Source organism: Lithobates pipiens, unplaced genomic scaffold, assembly GCF_037356315.1.
Source record: "Lithobates pipiens isolate NorthernLeopardFrog02 unplaced genomic scaffold, aLitPip1_a1.2 Scaffold_10, whole genome shotgun sequence".
Classification (NCBI taxonomy): Eukaryota; Metazoa; Chordata; class Amphibia; order Anura; family Ranidae; genus Lithobates; species Lithobates pipiens.
This window is the reverse complement of record NW_027507686.1, coordinates 191011810-191027438: the sequence shown is the minus strand read 5'-3', so window position 1 is coordinate 191027438 and position 15629 is coordinate 191011810. Positions and strand designations below refer to the sequence as shown.

The following is a 15629-nucleotide window of genomic DNA, read 5'->3' as shown; positions in this document are numbered from 1 at the left end:
ATTTGCAAATGGAACAAAATAACTGTCAGTCTCTAGTGCTCCATGCAAGATCTCACTCACCTCATGGAGTTGCAATGATCATGAGAATGGTATGGAATCAGCTCAGAACTATACAGAAGAATCTGGTCAATGCTCTGAAGGCAGCTGGGACACTAGTTGCCTGGAAAACAATTAACACACTACGCCATGAAGGACTGAAATCCTGCAGTCCTCCTGCTCAAGGAAAGCACATGTACAGGCCTGTCTGGAGTTTGCTAATGAACTTCTGAATGATTCAGATGAGATGAAAATTGAGCTCTTTGGCATCAGCTCAACTTGCTGGGCTTGGAGAACACCATCAAACATGGAGGTGGAAACCTTATGCTTTGGGGGTACCCCCGCTAAGGGGTCAGGACAACTTCAAAGAGTTAGACAGGCCATGCACTGTCAAATTGTGGGTGAGAACCTTCCTTGCCTCAGCCAGGGCATTAAAAATGGGTTGTGGATAGTTATTTCAGCATGACAATGACCCAAAACACATGGCCAAGGCAACAAAGAAGTGGCTCAAGAAGAAGCACATTAAGGTCCTGGAGTGACCTAGCCAGTCTCCAAACCTTGATCCCATAGAAAATATGTGGAGGGAGCTGAAGGTTCGAGTTACCAAACATCAGCCTCAAAACCTTAAGGGTCCTTTCACACGGGCGGATCAGTTCTGATCCGCCCCGTGGATATCCGTTTGCTCAGCGGGGATCACTCAGCCGATCCCCGCTGAGCAGGGAGATGACAGCTCCGTCTCTGCACACTGCGCAGGGACGGACCTGTCACAGCGCCGCTCTCCCCTATGGGAGATCGGATGACGACGGACCGCAGTGCCCATCGTCATCCGATCTGCAGACGGATGGAAAAATAGCTTTTTCCTCCGTTACACTTTTTCGGATCGGAGCGGGTCGGATGTCAATGGACATGTCACCGCTGACATCCGACGCTCCATAGAGCTCTATGGAGCACCCGTTCAGGTCCGCCTGAAAAACTGACAGGCGGGCCTGAACGGGACGTCAGTGTGAAAGAGGCCTTATGACTTGGAGAGGCTTTGCAAAGAGGAGTGGGACAAAATCCCTCCTGACATGTGTGCAAACCTGGTGGCCAACTACGAAACAAGACTTCTGTGATTGCCAACAAGGGGCTTTGCCACCAAATACTAAGTCATGTTTTGCAAAGGGGTCAAATACTAATTTCACTCATTCAAATCAATTTATAACTTTTTTGAAATGTGAATTTCAGTTTTTTTGTTCTGTCTCACTGTTAAAATAAACCTACCATTAAAATTATAGACCGATCATTTCTTTGTCAGTGTGCAAATGTACAAAATCAGCAGGGGAGAAAATACTCTTTATTTTTTTTTTTTTTTTTTTTTCCCGCCTCACTGTATATAACAAGTGCGGCGCCCCCAAAATTTTAATTAAACAGTAATGAAAATGCTTAACCCTGCTTATCAAATGATATCAGGCACATTCAGGGTGGTGCGGCCTAAAGGCTTACCCTGACAGCTATTGTTACCAGCAATATGTGTAATCAAAATGATTTACATAAACTGAGATATAGTGGTAATATACAAAAACATAAATGAACAAAGTGCTTAAATCCAGGAATTCATACAGAGGCATTTACAATAGAGAATACACTAGGACAGAATAAAAAGAGTTCCACAAGCCGTGATGAGAAAATCGGATGAGCTCATCAAGCTGTCACCATCAAACACATGTGAGGTCTCCCAGGTGTCATTGGTCACACACCAGGCTTACCAAATAATGCGACCCTCCATATAAGAGTGGTCATATGTAAGGCCGAAGGCCACACCACCCTCAGTGTGCCGGATCTTGGAAGCTAAGCAGGGTTGGGCCTGGTTAGTACTTGGATGGGAGACATTGGATGGTAAGATCGTTGTGATTCATATGATTATTATTCATTACTATTTAATTTGATCATTTTAGGTTTTCTGAGCACTGCACTTGTTATATATTTAGACATATTGCCTTAGTTATTACAGGTACTTTATTGTGCTGCCAATTTGCACAGTACTTTACATTCACTGACCACTTTATTAGGTACGCCTGTTAAATTGCTTGGTAACAGAAATTACTAAGCCAATCACATGGCAGCAACTCCATGCATTTAGGCATCTAGACAAGGTGAAGATGACTTGCTGACGTTTAAACCGAGCATCAGAATGGGAAAGAAAAGGGATTTAAGTGACTTTGAACATGGCATGGTTGTTGGTGCTGATGGGCTGGTCTGAGTATTTCAAAAACGCCTGATCTACTGGGATTTTCACACACAACTGTCTCTAGGGTTTTAAAGAGAATGGTCCGAAAAAGAGAAAATATCCAGTGAGCGTAAGTTGTGTGGATAAAAATTCCTTGTTGATGTCAGAGGATAATGGGAAGACAGGTTCATGATGATAGAAAGGCGACAACAGTAAGTCAAATAACCACTCGTTACAACCAAGGTATGCAGAATGCCCTCTCTGAATGCACAACACATCAAACCTTGAAGCAGATGGGCTATAGCAGCATAAGACCACACCGGGTACCACTCCTGTAAGCTAAGAACAGGAAACTAAGGCTACAATTTGCAAATTGGACAATAGAAGATTTCAACTGCAACCTTAAGATGTAGGGGTCAGAATTTAGTGTAAACAGCATGGATCCATCCTGCCTTGTATTAACGGTTCAGGCTGGTGGTGTAATGGTGTGGGGGATATTTTCTTGGCACACTTTGGACCCCTTAGTCCCAACTGAGCATCACTTAAAGCCCTTGTACAAGCGGTCAGACATTCCGAGAACAAAATCCGTCAGATTTTTTTTCCAAAACTGGTGTTGCATACACACGGTCGGACGAAGTTGTCGGAAAATCCGATCGTTTGGAACGTGATGACGTTCGTACGTTTCGACGGGGACTATGTTCAGGCTAGAAGCCAATAGCTTTGGTCTCGTTATTTGATCCGAGCATGTGTGGCACTTTGTCCGATTGGAATTCTCTACAAACGATCGGACAAAGTCTGATCGGATCATGTTGTCGGAAAATTTTATATCCAGCTCTCAAACTTTGTTGGTCGGACATTCCGACGGAAAAAGTCAGATGGAGCCCACACATGGTCCGATCGGACATTTTCCGTCAGAATTTCCGACCGTGTGTACAAGGGCAAACACCACAGACTACCGGAGTATTGTTGCTGACCATCTCCATCCCTTTTTGACTACAGTGTACCCATCTTCTTATGGCTAGGATAATGCACCATGCCACAAAGCTCAAATCGTCTCAAACTGGTTTCTTGAACATGACAATGAGGTCACTGTACTCCAATGGCATCCACAGTCATCAGATCAGATCGCGAGGGGCGGCACAGTGGTGTAGTGGTTAGCACTCTCACCTAGCAGCAAGAAGGGTCGTTGGTTCGAATCCCAACCATGACACTACCTGCCTGGAGTTTGCATGTTCTCCTTGTGCCTGCGTGTGTTTCCTCCGGGTACTCCGGTTTCCTCCCACAATCCAAAGACATGCAGGTAGGTTATTGGCCTCTGTCCAAAATTGGCCCTACTATATGAATGGGGACCTTAGATCGTGGGCCTCTTGAGAGTAGGGACCGACATGAGTGTGCAATGTACAGGGATAGGGACAATTGTAGACACTCACTCAGGTTGAACTGGATGGACTAGTGTCTTTATTCAACCCAACTATGAAACCATCTCAATCCAATAGAGCACCTTTGGGATGTTATGGAACGGGAGAGTTGAATCATGGATGTGCATGCAGCCGACAAATCTGCAGCAACTGCATGTTGCTATCATGTCAATATGGACCAAAATCTCTGAGGAATGTTTCCAACACCTTGTTGAATCTATGCCACAAAGATCGAACGCAGTTCTGAAGTCAAAAGGGGGTCCAACCTGGTACTAGCAAGGGCGTACCTAATAAAGTGGTTGGTGAGCATGTGTATATATATATATATAATTATATAATTCTCATTAGTCTCTGCCCTCAAGGCACTTACAATCTAAGATCCCTAACTCACATTCTTACATAGACTAGAGCCAATTCATTTAACATCATGTCTTTGAAGTATGGGAGAAAACACAGGCACAGGGAGAACATGGAAATTCTGTGCACGTAATGCTATTGTTGAAAGTCAAACTGATGACTCTAGTGTTGGTAGCCAGAAGTTCTAGCCACTGCCGTATGCTGGAAGTCCATTGCATTAGGCCCTTGGCTACTTTGTGTAATATTGATTATCCCCTTTACGCTGTCCGTACGCAAATTTGCGTTCATGGCTTGAAGGGGTTCAACCAGCATGATGCCTACAGCATCCGCTGCCTAGGCTGAGGCCCAAACAAAGCCTGATTCTACGTCACAATCACTTCTGGTTTACTCGGCTGCCAATGGCGATGATTTAAAAAAAATTACAGTATTCAGAATCGCTGATTTTGGCGATCTGAATACTTTGAGGCTTGATTCACATCTATGCATGTTGCTTTTGAGCGTTTTTGCGGTGCTTGCCGTGTTTTTGGACACGCGTTTTTGCCATAATTTGGCCACGGTTTGCTTTTTGTGGGCTTTTTTTACACTGTATATAGCTGGTTGCTAAGGAGGGGGCCGGTGTCCTGTTGAGAAATGTCCCCCTTCAGATAGTGGCTGCCCTATGCTGCGCTTGTGCAATACAGAGGACAAAGGAGACGCCAAAAGTCTCCGAAGCTGATCGTTAGAGTCCAGGTTCAAGCCCCACCATCCAAGTGGACATAGAGTTAGAATATAAATATGCCTGGCACAGCGAGGTCATGCCCGAAGCAAGGTGAGCGTATCGAGCCCGCGAGGGGCCCTCTTACAAAGTACTGACAACATCGGCAGCGTCTGACAAAATGTACTATTAAGTGCGCAGGCGCCGTGTAGAGCTGATAATCAGCTGTTCATCTTCGGAGACTTTTGGCGTCTCCTTTGTCCTCCGTATTGCACAAGTGCTGTGCCTGCGCAGTATAGGGCGGACACTATCCAATGGGGGGACCTTTCTCAGAACACCGGGAAGCCGGCCGCCGCGTCCTTAACAACCGATGAGTCATCAGTTGTCAGCGGGCTTCCCGCTGAATGTAAAAAGAAAAAAGTGCCAGCTAAAAAAAAAATCAAGAGAAAAAAACCCTTAGGTCTAGTGTGGATTCGGAGGGGACCCCCACACCAATTTTGTTTTTTTAAATGGCGTGGAGGTCCCTCCAAAACCCAGCCCCAAGATCTCGGGCCCTCCCTATGTGAATGAGTATGGGATACATTGTACCCCTACCCATTCACCTGGAAAAAAAGTAGTGTAGTGCTAAAAATTACAGTAGACAGTTTTTGACAAGTCTTATTATGCAGCTCCAGAGGTCTCTTCCGACTTCTCCACTCTCTTCTCCACACTCTCCGGTTCTTCTCCCGCTGTCCGGTGCCTTCTGCCAGGTTCTTCTGCTCTTGTGCCCGCTCTTTTGTTAGCTCTTGTCTGATCTTCTCTGTCGTCTTGTTCCCTCTTCTCTTCTTCTGATGTTGATACGACGCTCTCTCCCGCTGCAATGCCGTGTGCACAACGACTTATATAAGCATGAGGTGATGTCATCCGGTGACCCTACCCCTCATGACGTCACAACCAGAGGCATTATGGTTCTGTGATGTCACAAGGGGCGTGGCCTCCGAATGACGTTATCCAATTGCCACTCCCCCATAGTTATTTAAAAAAATACAAGACATCAGCGCCGACAGATCAGTGGACGCGGCATCGGAGGAGGGTCATCGGCGGGAATGGCGGAAGAAGAAGATGCGGGAGAAGATGGAGGGAGACCGGAGGAAGAAGCGAAGAAGAAGATTTTTATTAAAAGACTTGTCAAAAACTGTCTACTGTAATTTTTAACACTACACTACTTTTTATCCAGGTGAATGGGTAGGGGTACAATGTATATGGGGGCCTCCTTGTTAAAGGGGGCTTCCAGATTCCGATAAGCCCCCTGCCCGCAGACCCCGACAACCACCGGGCAAGGGTGGTCGGGAAGAGGCCCTTGTCCCCATCAACATGGGGGCAAGGTGCTTTGGGGTGGGGGATGCAGAGCCCCCCCTGCCCCAAAGCACCCATCCCCCCATGTTAAGGGCATGCGGCCTGGTATGGTTCAGGAGGGGGGACGCTCGCTCGTTCCCTCCCTTTCCTGACCTCCTGGGCTGCATACTCGGATAAGAGTTTGGTATGGACTTTGGGGGGACCCGCACGCCATTTTTAAAAAAAATGTTGGCATGGGTGTCCCCTCCAAATCCATACTAGACCCAAGGGCCTGGTATGGACCTGGTTGGGGACCCCACGCAGTTTAAAAAAAAAAAAATATTTTGTCGCCATTTTTTTTTACATTCAGCGGGAAGCCAGCTGACAGCTGATGACTCATCGGTTGTTAAGGACGTGGTGGCCGGCAAATCGCGGTAAAAACACGGTACTTGAATTCTGGATGCGGGTCCATTGAATTCTATTAGGCTGGATTCACACCTATGCAGTTTTAGTGCTTTTTTCATTTTGCAGATTTGCACTACAGTCCATTTAACATTGTTTCCTATGGAACACATTCTGCAGTGCAAATCTGCAAAATGCAAAAAAGCATTAAAAATGCATAGGTGTGAATCCAGCCTTACATGCAAAATGCTGCATGTTGCATGAAAAAAAGTCCCCGACCCTTTCCAAAAACGCAGAGGCACAAAAAATGCATTGATGTGAACATGTTCCATAGGAACCCATGTTAAAAAATCCCTGCATTTCTGAAAAATGCATCAAAAAACACATTAGGCTGGATTCACACCTATGCATTTTTAATGCTTTTTGCATTTTGCAGATTTCCACTAAAGAACGTGTTCCATAGGAAACAATGTTAAATGGACTGTAGTGCAAATCTGGAAAATGCAAAAAGCACTAAAACTGCATAGGTGTGAATCCAGCCTAAGACGTTTAGTAACATAATGGGGTTAAAGAAAAAACTAAAAGCAGCCCTTTAGGCTCGATTCACATCTATGCATGTTGCTTTTGAGCGTTTTTGCGGTGCTTGTCGCGTTTTTGGACATGCGTTTTTACCACGATTTTGCCATGTTTTGCGGTTTGTTTGTTTTTTTACACTGTGGTTACTTAGCAACCAGCTATATACAGTGAAAAAAAAAACGCAAATCGTGGTAAAAACGCGGTACTTGCGTTTTTGATGCAGGTCCATTGACTTCTATTACATGCAAAACGCTGCATTTTGCATGAAAAAAGTCCCCGACCCTTTCCAAAAACGCAGAGGCACAAAAATGCATTGATGTGAACATGTTCCATAGGAACCCAAGTTAAAAAAATTTCCCTGCATTTCTGCAAAATGCATCAAAAAACGTGTTATGCCGCGTACACACGAGCGGACTGTATGGCCTACTTAGTCCGCCGAAACACATTTCAGCGGACAGTCCGCTCGTGTGTGGGCTTCAGCGGACTTTTTCAGAGTGCAGTCCGGCGTACTAAGGATTCCGGTTTTTTCGAAATTCTGTCCGTCGTACTCGCATTTCAGCGGACAATGCGGCCATGTGTATGCCAGTCCGCCGTACTTTTGAAATGAGCGGACTTTTCCCGCCCGGAGAAAAGTCCGCTCATTTCGAGCGGGTATCCAGGTAGGCGGGGCCCGCGAAGGAGACGTCGCTGGCCCCGCCGCCTGGTATGGACTTAAAGGGGAACCCCAACGCCGAAAAAAATCGGCGTGGGGGTCCCCGCCAAGTCCACAACAGACCCTTGTGCGAGCACGCTACCCGGCCGGCCAGGAAAGGGGGGCGAGCGAGCGCCCCCCCCTCCTGAGCCGTACCAGGCCGCGTGCCCTCAACATGGGGGGGTGCCTTGGGGAAGGGGGGGCTGCGCGGCCCCCCCACCCCAAAGCACCTTGTCCCCATGTTGATGAGGACAAGGGCCTCTTCCCGACCACCCTGGCCATTGGTTGTCGGGGTCTGCAGGCGGGGGGCTTATCGGAATCCGGGAGCCCCCTTTAATAAGAGGGCCCCCGGATACCGGCCCCCCACCCTATGTGAATGAGTATGGGGTACAATGTACCCCTACCCATTCACCTGTAAAATAAAAGTACAAAAAAAAACCACAACACACGAGATAAAATACTTTATTGCACAGCTCCGGGGGTCTTCCGTCTTCGGGGGTCTTCTCGCTGGACTCCTCCGCTATCTTCTTGTAGCTCTTTTGCTAGCGGAGGAGTCCGGCTTTCTTCCTCGCCGCCGGCCTCTTCTCCCGACTTCGGGGGTCTTGTCCCCCTCTTCGGTTCTTCTGCCGGGCCACCGCGCCTTCTTATAGCTCTTTTACAGGAGGTGGCCCGGTCTTCTGTCGCCGCCGCCGCCTTCCGTTCTTCTTCTTCTTCTTCTTCTTCTTCTTCTTCTTCTTCTCCAGGAGATGTTGACTCGACGCTCTCTCCGGCCACAATGCCAGGGCCGCGCTGCGCGGCCACTTATATAGGGACAAGGGGCGGTGTCACATGGCTTTATGTCACATGGGTTGGTCACATGGGTTGATGTCACATGGGGACTATGACATCGTAAGGGGGCGGGGTCACCATGTGACACCAACCCATGTGACATAAAGCCATGTGACACCGCCCCTTGTCCCTATATAAGTGGCCGCGCAGCGCGGCCCTGGCATTGTGGCAGGAGAGAGCGTCGAGTCAACATCTCCTGGAGAAGAAGGAGAAGAAGAAGAACGGAAGGCGGTGGCGGCGGCGACAGAAGACCGGGCCACCGCCTGTAAAAGAGCTATAAGAAGGCGCGGTGGCCCGGCAGAAGAACCGAAGAGGGGGACAAGACCCCCGAAGTCGGGAGAAGAGGCCGGCGGCGAGGAAGAAAGCCGGACTCCTCCGCTAGTAAAAGAGCTACAAGAAGATAGCGGAGGAGTCTGGCGAGAAGACCCCCGAAGACGGAAGACCCCCGGAGCTGTGCAATAAAGTATTTTATCTCGTGTGTTGTGTTTTTTTTTTGTACTTTTATTTTACAGGTGAATGGGTAGGGGTACATTGTACCCCATACTCATTCACATAGGGTGGGGGGCCCCCTTATTAAAGAGGGCTCCCGGATTCCGATAAGCCCCCGCCCGCAGACCCCGACAACCAACGGCCAGGGTTGTCGGGAAGAGGCCCTTGTCCTCATCAACATGGGGACAAGATGCCTTGGGCACCCCCCCATGTTGAGGGCACGGGGCCTGGTACGGCTCAGGAGGGGGGGCGCTCGCTCGCCCCCCTTTCCTGGCCGGCTGGGTAGCGTGCTCAGACAAGGGTCTGTTGTGGACTTGGGGGGGACCCCCACGCCGATTTTTTTCGGCGTTGGGGTTCTCCTTTAAGTCCATACCAGGCGGCGGGGCCAGCGACGTCTCCTTCGCGGGCCCCGCCTACCTGGAGATGCGCTCGAAATGAGCGGACTTTCCTCCGTGTGTGTGGGCGAGTCCGTTCATTTCAAAAGTAGGGCGGATAGTACGGCGGACTTAGTACGCCGTATTAGTCCGCTCAAAAAGTGCCGTGTGTGGGCAAGTAGCCCGTTCGGAAATTCCGACGGACAGTCTGGCATACTTTTCCGCCAGACTAAGTACGTCATACAGTTTGACCGTGTGTACGCGCCATTAGTGTGAATCAAGCCTTATAGTACAACAAAAAGCAGATAATCACTACTGTAAGGGGTTCATTTTTTTTTTACTGTAGAACTGTGAAAGTGGTATTTACAGTAGCGATTATTTGCTATTTTTGTACTATAAAGGGCTCATTTTAGTTTTTTTTTTTTTTACCCCATTAAGTTACTGGCCGATTAATCGATTATGAAAATAGTAATCGATTAATTTCATAGTTGCTTTAATCAATTCGTTGTTTCAGCCCTAAAGAGCACTGACCCTTTTGTGCTTCCACTTTGACAACCACATTAAGTCAGTCTACCTGCAAGTCTTGGCATTCAAAGTCTGCCAAACCCTTAGGCCAGCAATACACGGTTTGACCGGCCAAGATTCTAACTGTTTATGGGCAGGCTGAATATACCAAGTTGATTGATCAACTTGGGTACAACCAGCCTGCTGGATTCTCTTGTGAATATCGCTGGCGGCTGCTGGGAAAAGACAATTGCTCAGCAGGAGAGATTCCCCTGTCAGCGCTGTCTGTATTGATGGGGAAATCATGCAAATTTCTTTTTGCAGGAAAGAAATTTGCACCATGTATGGCCTGCCTTAGGCAAGCATCCTGCATAAAAGTGCGCCCCTAGTTTTCTGAGTGGGTGTGGGGTGTTTAACTTTTGCAGACACTTGGATAGCTTGCATTTCAAATGATTGGGAACAAGATTATTATTATTATTATACAGGTTTTATATAGCGCCAACAGTTTGCTCAGCGCTTTAATGTGGTTTCCCAGGACTACAAAAGGGAGTGTCACTCCTTGGCCCTCCTCGGTGGTCCTCAATACTAATACTGAATCATCCCTGAATAATCATCAGTGGAACAAATGCCACAGCTTGGGAAACACTGTTAGAGTGTGGTGGGTATGGTATATTAGATACACAATAACAGTATGCATTGGGTTATACAGTAGCTGTTAAATCAACGTTTCAGATAAAATAAAACTATATATTTTGGTCGGGACACACCATCTTTTTCAATAGAACATGGATGGCAAGCATCTCTTTAAAGATTTCCAGACGCATCTTTAATAAACATCTATGAGATGTAAGTTCATTGTACTTCTGTGTATGCTTGTATTGATTATCTACATGGACAGATCTACTGTCCACTTTTTCCTTATTCTTCCAAGGGTTCACCATCCTCCATTATAACCTCCATAAGCTGTGTAAAGTCTCCCTCAGCTAGACTGATGCCTGAGTCCTTGGGAGAGGAGCACTGTGTTCCTTGCTGCTCTGTGCTGTTTCCATCAGAGATTGGATCCGTCAGCAAATGAGAGATTCTGGAAGACCTTTGCAAACTTGGAGAGTTTACTGGAGAAAATGAAAAAATGGGACGAGATGTCTTGTGAACTGGAGTGTGTCGAATATCCGGTGAAGCTAATGCTTGGTTTCCCAGAAGTAATGCAGAGACACCTGGGGCTCTTACTAATCTTCTTGGAATCTGTAAGGGACTCTGCACAGGTTGCTCAGTTCTCATAACAGGAACACTTTCACTGCTGCTGACAGCTTCCTCCTGGTCTTCTGTACCCCCCTGAGGCCACACAAAGCACTCTTTGGACCCTGAAGAAAGACTGGATGTCTCTTCTTCATTTTCACTACATGTCCCCATCTTCCTGTTACGTTGTGATGAGCAAACATTGGTTGTCCCTTGCACAGAAAAGCGAGCAGGACAGAATGCAGGACCTCCATTTAGAGGTGTTTGAGGGGCACTGTAAAATCCAGGCCTCTCATAGAAAGGTGTGGTCATAAAAACATTAAGGTCACGTAGGGCTTCCCCACCTCTTGGGTTTTCAATATCGCTATGATTAAAATGGTGCAGTGCTTGGGGAATACCACTCCTGCGTCTCATCAACAAGCTCAGTCGTGAGTTCGTGCGAGGTGGACTTGGAGAATGAACACCCAAAAGACGTCCCAGAGGTCCAAGCAATGGTGTTGAATGATTGGCTTCTTCATTTTCATTAATTTGCTCAAGAGGGGGAAATTCCAAATCCTCCTTTTGCAAACTGAAATGAAGATAAAAATGAAAATAATAGGTAACCAGGTCTGGATTGGCAGGACTGTCTGGGAGCACTAGCATTTTCCTTTAGTACTGATGTCTCTGAGAGCATCTGTGGGCTGGCTTGTGTTGCTTAAAGAATATGTAAACTCAACATTTCATATTAGATTATACATATTTCTTGATACCTGCCTGCTCTAACATGTACTTGAATGGAAAAGTCTCCTGTTCTCTTTGTATCGCTTCCTTTGTGTGAAATCCCTGGTGTTATTGCCAGTCTCTGCTTTTCTATTAAATACTGACCACACTAAGCAGATGAACACACCGTGTTCAGTTCTTTAGCTGTGCAAGGAACTCGGTGTGCCCTCCTCCAATGATCAGACTTGTCCTGACACCCCACTCTGCACAGACATTCACTTTGAAGTTTAGTGCACTGCTGTTTCTCTTGCCCCAGCTCTTATGCTGCTGAGAACAGAGGGAATGTGATCACATAAACAAAGGGAAAAAAGGGTTTATAATTTTTTTTTATCTATACACAAATGTTTGCCTTTTCATTTCTATTTTAAACTGAATGGATTATTTTACAAGGCGAGGGTTTACATATACTTTAAATGAACAAATGTGTATTTCTTTGTATTAAAATGCCATGCCTTGTCTAGCACTTACTGTACCATAACCTTGTGATATTACCGCAGCAGTTTCACACCAAAAGTTATGCAAGTCTGATAATTAGCTGTTTAAACAGAGTTCATGCTTAAAAACATCCACACTTTGAATGTTGTATTCCAGCTAACACCTGTCTCATGTGTATAGTATTATGTAAGCTGGATTATGGTGAGGGGCCATAAACATGGCAAAGTCCGGTAAAATTTGACAACTTTAACCATCCTTCAATTTAAAAAAAACAAGGAAACATTAATTTAAAGCGGAGCTCCACCCTAAAGTGGAACTTCTGCTCATTGGAACCCCCCCTCCGGTGCCACAATTGGCACCTTTTAGGGGGGAGGGGGGTGCAGATACCTGTACAGTACAGGTATCTGCATACACTTCCGGCATAGATATCCACAGAATCTGCGGATATTTACGCCACTGCCCGCAGGTCCCCCACTGTCTGCTGGGAATCACACGGATCCCAGAGACAGCGGGGACCATACTTATTGAGCAGCGCGACATGCGCATGCACAGTAGGGAACCGGGAAATGAAGCCGCAAGGCTTCACTTCCTGATTCCCATACCCAAGATGACGTCGGCACCTGAGAGACGATCGAGAGATCAGCTTCGGGTACCGACATCGCGGGCGCGCTGGGCGGGTAAGTGTCCTTATTTTAAAAGTCAGCAGCTGCAGTATTTGTAGCTGCTGGCTTATGAAAAACAAAAAACGGCGGAACTCCCGCTTTAACCAACTGTTTCTAGCAAAGCCATAAAATAAAACTTGTTGAAACAAAGCAATAAAGGATGGCTATACAGCCATGACCAAAAGTTTTGAGAATGACACAAATATTGATTTTCACAAAGTTTCAGTGTTTTTAGATCTTTTTGTCAGATGTTTCTATGGTATACTGAAGTATAATTACTAGCATTTCATAAGTGTCAAAGGCTCTTATTGACAATTACATGAAGTTTATGCAAAGAGTCAATATTTGCCATGTTGACCCTTCTTTTCCAAAACCTCTGCAGTGTGCCCTGGCATGCTGTCAATCAGCTTCTGGACCACATCCTGATTGATGGCAGCTCATTCTTGTATAATCAATGCTTGGAGTTTGTCAGAATTTGTTTGTTTTTGTTCGCTCGCCTCTTGAGGATCGACCACAAGTCATCAATGGGATTAAAGTCTGGGGAGTTTCCTGGCCATGGACCTAACATTTTTATGTTTTGTTCCCCAAGCCACTTAGTTATCACCTTTTTCTTATGGAAAGGTGGTCCATCATGTTGGAAAAGGCATTGTTTGTCACCAAACTATTTTTGGATGGTTGGAAGAAGTTGCTCTTGGAGGATGTTTTCTACCATTCTTTATTCATAGCTGTGTTCTTAGGCAAAATTGTGAGTGAGTCCACTCCCTTGGCTAAGAAGCAACCTCACACATGAATGGTCTCAGGATTCTTTACTGTTGCCATGACACAGGACTGATGGTAGCGCTCACCTTTTCTTCTCCAGACAAGATTTTTCCTGGATGCCCCAACAATCGGAAAGGGGATTCATCATAGAAAATTACTTTATTCCAGTCCTCAGCAGTCCAATCTCTGTATCTTTTGCATAATATCAGTCTGTCCCTGTTTTTTCCTGAAAAGAAGTGGCTTCTTTGCTGCCCTTCTTGACACCAGGCCATCCTCCAAAAGTCTTCGCCTCACTGTGCATGCAGATGCACTCACACCTGTCTGCTGTCATTCCTGAGCAAGCTCTGCACTGGTGGTGCCCAGATCCCGCAGCTGAATCAACTGTAGGAGACGGTCCTGGTGCTTGCTGGACTTTCTTGGGTGCCCTGAAGCCTTCTTCACAAATGCAGTGGAAATGTTTCTCTTTCGTTCATCAAGCGTCCATTTCCCAGGTGTGTAAAACGGCGACCTGGTCATCCGTTCGCACTTTCACAACATTTTACAAGGTTGATGTGAGTGCATCTTCGGATGCTTGGTTTGGCCGCAAGGTTTTGCAGGTGGCTGTTTAAGGTTGCAATTCCTCCGTTGAGGAGTTCTGTTTGTTATGGTTGGAGTTTATTTACTTGCTGTTCCCACGCCTCTTTTTTTGACACTGCTTGGGGACGTCCCTAAGGTCAAGATTTAAGGTGCTGTGTCCGTCAATGAACGAAAGAGAAAATAGTATTTTTGTACTAACCGTAAAATCCTTTTCTCTGAAGTTTATTGATGGACACAGCACCTTCCCCTCCTATCTATGTTTGTACTGCTTTTTGACGAACTGAGCTGCTGAAAGTATAGTAAGGAGTTATAGCCAGTCGGACCACCCCCTGGGCGGTACTGTGCAGTTTTGCTGTTTTTACATGGCATGCCTAGTCCTCTCCTGAAGGTGGCGATATAACTCTCAGGTCAAGATTTAAGGTGCTGTGTCCATCAATGAACTTCAGAGAAAAGGATTTTATGGTGAGTACAAAAATCCATTTTTTTTATGGCATTACGTCAATTTTCATGGCAAAGAGGGACTTTGCAATTTATTGCAATTCATCTGATCACTCTTCATAACATTCTGGAGTATATGCAAATTGGCATCATAAAACCTGAGGCAGCAGACTTTGTAAAAATTTATATTTGTGTCGGTCTCAAAACTTTTGGCTATGGCTGTACTTTTGAACAACCTAAGCGTAATGACCCCTTACTCTCCCATACTAATTATATTCCTTGCTATATACCGTAGATTAGTGTTAGACTCAGTACAGGAGCTGTGTCCGGGGCAGAGCTGAATAGCACTCCTGTTTTGTTTCAAGCTGGCAGGCCCTGTGATACTACACATAGATAGTCTATTCAGTGCAAGCCATAATGAAAAACTTTTTCCCTACAGACTTGTAAGTAGGCAGCTTTTCCACGGGGGCCTATGAAGTACTACGTGGTCCTGCCTAGCTCATACTCTGAATTTCATAAGAATAAATGGCAATGTACAGCGCATGCAAAACTTGGCCAACAAGCAGTTATGTGATTTAGGCTCCATGCACACTGGATCTCATAAACTGCAAGTTTTTCAACCAGTGTTTTCTGCCAGCAATCTGGCGTCCAGAAAAAGCTTTTTTGAGCTTCAGTGTGCATGGAGCCTTAAAGTGTAACTGCACCTTTGCAGTTACACATATTTGATAGACATCCACCTGCAGCCCTCCCTTCTCAATTATATACTCACCTGTCCCTGATAGAGTGAGAAATCACTAAGGCCCCTTTCACACTGACGTCCCGTTCAGGCCCGCCTGTCAGTTTTTCAGGCGGACCTGAACGGGTGCTCCATAGAG

At 46.3% G+C, this 15629-nt stretch overlaps 1 protein-coding gene across 1 annotated transcript in view; it reads right to left on the bottom strand.

Moving 5' to 3' along the window:
• Nucleotides 1-10537: 10537 nt before the first annotated feature.
• The window catches only part of BEST1 (bestrophin 1), a 42474-nt gene continuing 37382 nt past the window's right edge, over nt 10538-15629 (bottom strand). Inside the window, exon 10 of the mRNA XM_077460774.1 lies at nt 10538-11693. Within this exon, the coding sequence (XP_077316900.1) occupies nt 10808-11693 (886 nt within the window). The 3' untranslated portion in view covers nt 10538-10807. The remainder of the gene's footprint in view (nt 11694-15629) is intronic.